Source organism: Corylus avellana, chromosome ca2 (assembly GCF_901000735.1).
Source record: "Corylus avellana chromosome ca2, CavTom2PMs-1.0".
Taxonomy (NCBI): domain Eukaryota; kingdom Viridiplantae; phylum Streptophyta; class Magnoliopsida; order Fagales; family Betulaceae; genus Corylus; species Corylus avellana.
The window spans coordinates 42,641,608-42,649,626 of record NC_081542.1 but is presented as its reverse complement, the minus strand read 5'-3'; the positions used below and the strand labels follow the sequence as shown (position 1 = coordinate 42,649,626).

Genomic DNA, 8,019 nt, shown 5'->3' with positions numbered 1-8,019 from the left:
CCCACACCCCTCCTTAGTTTCCCGTATCCACGTAGGGTCGCTGGCTCTTCTCCTTTCACTAGTCTCTGTGTAATTGTTCTTTATACATTGTTCCACCTCAGCTAACGTGAGAAAAGTCCTGGCACCCTGTGGGCCAGTTCCCTTCATGTGGTTATCGGTTCTGCTTGCCTTCTCACTGCCTTGCATGCCAATATCAATGCCATGCACAGAAGCCTGAACGTGTTCCATGCTAAAACCGATAGTTGTCACCCTCTTATTTTGGGAGCCATGAAATTGATTGCCAGATTTAATTCCCTCCTTACTTTTCCCAGGATTCTCTCTTTGCTATGATATATCTTGCCCTTCAAGACCCGCTCTATCAGTATACATATTCCCTGTAGTTTTCTCGGGGATACTTATTCCACGATTTTTGGCAAGAGAAAATACCCCATTATTTTCGCCAAAATCCTTAGTAACGTGTGATTTTTCACTAGGAAAACATTTATTGCTCCTTGATTCACTTGCCATAGGGGAGTCCATCCCATTCCTAGCCGCATCGGAAGTTGGTCCGCTCCATTCCTGCCCCTCCCGATCTTCCATACTCCCTAGCATATTCTTGCCGTTGTTGATCACGTTGGTCCGCCTTGTGACCAAATCAGCCTCCAAAAACTTGCTTCGGTGTTTGCTGAGCAACTAGTCGGCCCATTTTTGAGTACTCCACATCGACAACAAAACTTTGGCAATCTTTCATATTGAAAATCAACCAACATTGAAGAGCCATTGATTTTCAGCATCCTCCCTCTCACTAGGGGTTTGTGAAGATCAATGGTAACCTTGACCCATAAGAACGCACCCCAACCCATGCCTCCCTCATCCACGTCCACCTCCTCAACTTGACCTAGCGACGAGCCAATCTGTTGACCCACTACCAGGCTCATACATGCTAGGGGTAGGTTAAACAGTCTAACCCAAAAGGACGCTTTGTCGAAAATATAATTTGCTGGAGATGTTAGACCATCATATTCCTCCACAACGAATAAATTCCCTTCAAAGACCCACGGTCTCCCCTCCAATACTCGTTTTTTGTTCCTATCGTTCACAAATTCCACCAAGAAAAGATTATCCCCCAACACCTTAAATGATGGTGTCCCGACTGGCTTCCATCCTCGCATTAGGGTGGAGCAAATAAGTTCTTTGCTCACTAGGTGGTCAGCAATCAATTTTCCAACCACGCACGTCCTCCCCCGTTGAGCACCTACCTCCCATACATGGTTCTGGATCTCTAACTCCGAATCCTCCACTTCTAAAAGTGACATACTTGCCCACACGCGAGACAGATCCTCAGCCATTTATTGTGCTTGATTCATCATCCGTAATCCTTCCACCTCCTAGTCTGGCATGGAAAACCGTTCCTTCTACCCTGGGAATTGCATAGTCCCAGAGAGAAAACTCATAGGTGTTTTATTTATAATGCATTGAATTGTCTAAATGAAGAAAACAAAAGCTTTTCCAGTTTGACCATTTGATTTTTAACAAATGTTTTACCCTTTTTTGGTGTCTTGACCATTTGGTCATTAATTATATAAAGAAAGAAAACATCCCCAATCGTATGATAGAGTGAGTTTGCAATAAGAAAGAAAGAAAGGCAAACTCATTTTCTTTATAAAAGAGTTTTGTCTTATTTTAGAAGACCAATTGCATAGAATTCTATTCTATCCAATTTCTATTTTCTCTCTGCGGTTTTTTATCAAGAAGATCAAGGGGATGTTCTACTAGTCTTCGTTATTGGAAGTGCGTCCTTAACAAAGGTAGACGTTATAGTCTAATCCTGAGAGGTTGCGTGTCAAATGATCTGATAACACTGAGTGATACACTCCGAGAGGTACGAATCAACCTTTAAGGACAACGCTCTTGCATGATTCTATAGCATTGTGAGATCTTTCCATACTCTACTTTTCATCTCTTGTATTTTAGTTATTTTATTGTTAATATTTAGATTGTAATTATTTTATATCAATGAGAATTTGTGCAAGTAAGCCGGTATCCATTTTTCACGTCGCATATAAAGTTTTTTCAACCAATCATTCTCTCCCAACTCATACTTACCTACAATTTCACTCCATTCCGCCTCAAATTCTTCAATTGTGAGTGTATTATGAATGCAATGCTGAAAGTCTCTTTGAAAAGATGGATATTTATTATATATATGCGCCAAATGTAGGGCTGTCAATTTTGACACGACCAACGAACTCGACACGAAGTTAACAGGTATTGGGTTTTGGCTTATCGGGTTTAGGTCTTAATCAGGTCTACTCGATTAAGACACAATTAAATTCATGTCTGGCGGGTCGACCCGGGGGGTCCACGAGTCGATCCGCCAGACACGTTTAATAAATGGGTTTGGCGGGTCACCCGAGACCCGCCATACCCATTTAATTTTTATTTTTTTATTTTTTATTTTTTTTTAAAAAAAAACCTATGTCTAAGTTCTAACTAAGTTAACCCTAACACTTACCGACTCACTCACGACTTCATTTCACTCTTCACTTCACGACTTCACAGTCTTCACTTCACTGGCATATTCCTTGTTTTTCCGTTACTTTTTCTATATGGGTCTATGTATTAAAACATTCTCTTTTAACACTTTTTATTCTTTTTGGATGGTTAGGATAAATTTGACTAGTCCTTTGGCCTAAGAGATCCCTTTATTAAATTATTTTTTCCAATTTTGATTAAGGGTTTTTTTTTTTTTACGGGTCGGGTCGGGTTGTGTTACCTGTTTAGCGCACGGGTTGTGTCGGGTCGTGTCTACCCGATATGACCCGTTTAGCGAGTCGTGTCGGGTTACCCGGATATTTTCCATGTTATAATCGTGTTAGACCCGCTAACCCGTTTAGCTAAACGGGTCGTGTTCGTGTTTCGGGTAATCGGGTCGCGGGTCTTAACGGGTCCTAATCGGGTCTACCCGATTACACGTTTTGCCAGCCCTAGCCAAATGTTTTGGAACGTTTTGTAAAATATGCCATAAACACAATCTATGAGTGGTATTTGGTAATACCTTTGCAATTGCTTTGCCTATAGCCTTGTCATCATCAGTGATAATTGTAGAGGAATCACGTCCAAGCATTGTCTCAAGCCATGTTTTCAACAACCACGTATAAGATTCAGCCATTTCATTTACAAGCAAAGCACATCCAAACATCATAGATTGATGATGATGGTTAATTCCAGTAAAAGGAACAAAATGCATCTTATAACAATTTGTCAAATAGGTAGCATCAAAAGTAACAACATCTCCAAAATATTGGTATGCAGCTCGTGATCTAGCATCTGCCCAAAAACAATTGCCCATGCATCCACATTCATCCACTTGGATTGCGTAAACAAAACCCAGATTTTCGTTTTGTTTCTCGAGAAAAAAATTGTACATTCTTTGTTCATCTCCCTCTCCAAAAAGAACCTTTCTTCTATTGTCCGAATAATTTTGCACATCTTTAGCAATACAACCAACATTATGGTCACCATTGGATTCTTCACTCAACATTGACATTATCTTTCTTGGAGGTACATTGGATTTATTCAGTGTATCTATAAGACTTTTTTGGACACGTGTTACCACTCTATGTCCACGAAGCAAACTTGTACTTCTAGGACTAAGAAGATCATGATTGTGTTTAGTTTTGTACTTACATACAATCCATTTTAATCCCACTTTCTTTAAACCCATAATTGCTTTACATCCTATCCTTATTTCAGCAGGCTTCGGGATTGTATAAGTTTTCTCTTGATAACTTTTATGACGGAAGCCTTCTCTTGAACAAACATATTCTATCCCATTTATTGACTTATCCTTAGCTAGTCGAGAATGACTTATTCTAATACTAAAACCATTTCGCCTTGCATATGCATTATAATATGCACGAGCATCTTCTAATTCCTCAAATTCCATATCAAGACATGGTTCCTTTGGACTGTTAAATGAGGCAATACTTGCAATTGGTTGCTTCAAATAATTATGATCTTTTATCATTTCATTGTCAACATGCCCATCTTCAATAAAATCATCACAAAATGATATTTTATCAATTTCTTTGATATTAGTATTCATCCTAGAGATCCTGCTAGAGGATAACAACATTCTTCAATTATAACTACTAAAATCTCAACTTCATAAATTTTTTCTTATAAAAAATCTAAACTTAACTGCTTGCTTTTGATAGGCAATAATCCTACCCTACCAATACAGCTAAAATGAGAATTCAAGGAAATTAAAAAAAAAAAAAATCACACTGTATTCTGTGAGAGAGAAAACAGAGAAATATGAAAAATCACATTGTATTTGTGCAAATGAAAAATCACATTGTGAGAGAAAAACAGAGAAATAATTTCCGTGAGAGAGAAATTGTGTCGTGAGTGAGAGAGGAGAAAGCACTGGGCAGCAAAGAAATTTTTTTCTTTGCTGCCGGTGTGTGTCTGTTAGAGTGAGGGTGAGAGAGAGGGGAGCACCGGAGAGGTCTGGGTTGGCAAGCTCTGGGCTGGGATTCACGGCGCCACTGGAGAGACAGAGAGGGAGGGAGAGGAGAAAAATGAGGATTTTGTCTTTTGTGGATGATGTGAGTTGGTGTTTTAATCGAGTGTTTTTCTCCTCATTTGATTTGGTGTGATAATCCTAGCTGTCCAATTCTAATTGGTGGTCACAAAGGAGCTGGTTTACACCAGCTCCTTATAGAAGTTATCCTCTATAAAAACTCTTACAATAGCTTAGTCATTTCTTACTTTTATCAAAAAATAGAGAAGCAAAACACTAAAAAACCTTTTACGTTGAAATGTTATGCATCTCAAATGCAAAATACAGTTTTTTAACATTTGTGAATAATTCACCGCTACATGTAGCGGACATTGTTCACACATCATCTCATTAATATACTTTTAATATCTGTTGATAATAACTCATTCTAAATTATCTGTACGGTCAATCGTGTATATATATATATACGATTGCATTTAAGTCATGCGTTAGTGTGATACTTAAAATTGTAATATATGACCATGCTCGTCAATGACGGCCTACTCTAGCGAAACTATACATGATAGTAGTTCTTTCTCTTTTGGCAATTCGACTCATCTATCACTAAGGACACACACACACACACGTATATATATATGGTTAGGATTGTATTTAAGTCATGTGTCGGTGTGATACTTAAAATCGTAATATATCACCATGCTCGTCAATGATGGCCTACTCTAGCGAAACTATACATGATAGTAATTCTTTCTCTTTTGGTTGTTCGACTCATCTATCATTAAGGACAAAACCATAATTTTTATCGAGGGGAGACAAAGCATGAATCAAGAATCAAGTCTAATTTTGATAGAAAGAAGGGTAAATATATTATAAATCTCCGAGTCAACGCACCAAAACTATAAAATCCCAATTTTTTTTTTCTTCGAATTTTACTCCATTGGTCAATCAAAAATGCAAAAAAAATCCCTACCGTTAGATTTTCCCCCAAATGTTTAACTTTCATCAGTCCCAAACTAAACAGACCATTTTGCCACTTCAGTATATTAATTTTTTTTATAAATTTAATTTTAAAATTAAATATTTTTTTTTAAGGGGTGGCCAATGTAACATTAAACTACTCAAGAAGAGAGAATAAAATGGAAATAAGGAAAGAGTGAGAAAGAAATTACTCCTTCATTGAATCAAATGGCTAATTCGAGATGACTAGTCTCCTACAAAGCATTTCGAGGATGTTTAAACCTCCAAAGTTCCTCCATGAACAAATGACTCCAAAACTTCTTATTACATCTTCCTGCAGGCTATTTATAATTCCTTCCATGCTAACTACTACCACTAACAACAATTAACAACTTGCTAACTTCTACAACTAACTTCTTAACTACTTTAACCAACTACTCAACTGTATGGGAGGTTACAATAGAATGTTCCATTAACCTAATATACCCATTTCAGTCGGAAAGCCATCCCTAACTTCTGACCACCCCCGAAGGGGTTAGAGGTGGCCGAAAAGCCACCCCCAGGTGATAAGGGTGGCTTTTTGGCCACCCTGAACCCCCTGGGGGTGGCTAGAAAGCCTTAGTCCAATGGCCCTCAACAACATCAACAACGACGGAGGCCGAACTCAAAAGGACAACTGTGTGCTTGTTTAGCTTTTCTGTCCATAGAGTAATAGAGGAGAGCTCCAAGTGAAGAGAAAAAATGTTAGAATTCACGGCGTTCATGATGCAGTACTCGTGGTGGCCCCAGCCCCACAGCAAGGAGCTCCTCCTTGCCATGGAGGAGTCCATTCCCCACCCCCCCACCCCTTTTTTTCCCTTAATCAAACATTTACCTTCTGGGTTTTGAAAGATTTACAAGAAATTGCATACCCATGCAACAGTTCGTGATTTCTATCGTCGTTCTAATATTAGAGTTCAGTGAAATTGGACAACTAGCTAGCATGATTTGCATTTGAAAGGCAAGTTTTATTTAAACCAACGTTGTGTACGAAGTTACAGTGTGAAAAATTGGAAATCGCTAGCATGATTTATGGCCACCCCTAACGCCACTAACGTTAGGGGTGGCTGGAAAGCCACCCCCAACCCCTGGGGTGGCTTGTGAGCCATCCATAGAGGTGGCTAGGGGCCAAATCTGGTTGGGAGTGAACGTTAAGGGTGGCCGGAAAGCCACCCCCAACCCCTCGGGTGGCTTCTGAGCCATCCGTAAAGGTGGCTAGGGGCCAAATCTGGTTGGGAGTGACACGCGGCCAATTCCATGGCCTAAAAATTTTCCTAATAAAATAATTATTCTATTTCAAATTTCTCTATTTTCGGTAATACATGTTCTCTTTCTTAATGGAATACTCAATTTCAATTAGGCCATGTTTGATTTGCGGAATGAGTATTCAATTAAAAAAATGAATATGTATTATTGGGAATATAAAATGTTGGAATTGAAAATTCTTTAATTTAGTAGCAACACATATTTTATAATTGGAATTGAACCAAAATTACTAAAAAATCTCACTTAATTTCTAATTTTTCCAAAACTCAAATTACAAAAAAAAAAAAAAAAAAGGTTGAAGGTGCGGTGGTTTGCCTCCCACAGCAGGCATTGAGGGTGGCCGCGCCACCCTAAAGGACCTCGCCGTGGCCCTCTAGGGATGGCCAAGACCACCCCTGGTGAGAGTCCGAGCCACCCCCGATGGCACCAGGGTTGGCTGCGTCACTACCGAAAGGCTTCACCAATCCACCACGAGAAGAATGACTATTTCATAGGAATAGCCATTTTAGAGAATAGACATTCTATTTGAAACAAATGAATAACTATTTATAGGTATAACTATTTCATTTTAGGGCATGAACCAAACGGATCATAGTCTTGAAACCACGTTGAACTCCTGGACTGTCGCATCTGTTCCCTTTGTCCATCCAAACACACAAACCATGTGCAATGCTTCAAGTCTTCGGACGCCACTTGATTTTCGCAGCATGTGGCGCCAATATGAGGTCAAAGATAGATGGCCTTGATCTCAAACAAAAATTTGACCGTTGGATCATATAAATAATGACATCGCTCCATGAATAATGAAAATTTTTGAACAATTAATGACAGTGCCACGTCGTTGCATTCGCCTTCAGAATCTAAAGACGCCCTTTTCCTTGCCTTCTCTTTCAAATTATGCCCTCATTTCTGAAGACCATTTCTCGTCGCCCGTCGGATTCGATAAAAACAATCAGGAGATTCTGGATTGTATTTTGGAGGCAAATTAAACCATGCAATTCTGTAGCCCTTCTTTGACTCTTCTAAACTCGATCTCATTCTGTTCTCAATCCCATTTTTTTCTCCATTCACTACAGTTGATAACTCTGCTATGAAAATGTTGATAGATAACAACCCGGCTACCTGCGTTGTGGAGAAAGAAATCAAATGCAATGAATATCTACAAGGTGACCAAGAAAGTTCAATAACTCCTCATCCAATCCAACACCATCTGCTCATCTCTCTTTCCGTTTTTCTAGCTATCATCCCCC

At 39.2% G+C, this 8,019-nt stretch overlaps 1 protein-coding gene across 1 annotated transcript; it reads right to left on the bottom strand.

Moving 5' to 3' along the window:
* Positions 1–608: 608 nt before the first annotated feature.
* LOC132169837 (uncharacterized) lies at positions 609–1,328 on the bottom strand. Its single transcript, XM_059580790.1, has one exon. The coding sequence runs from the start codon at positions 1,326–1,328 to the stop codon at positions 609–611; it is 720 nt and encodes a 239-aa protein (XP_059436773.1).
* Between the last annotated feature and the right edge of the window lie 6,691 nt (positions 1,329–8,019).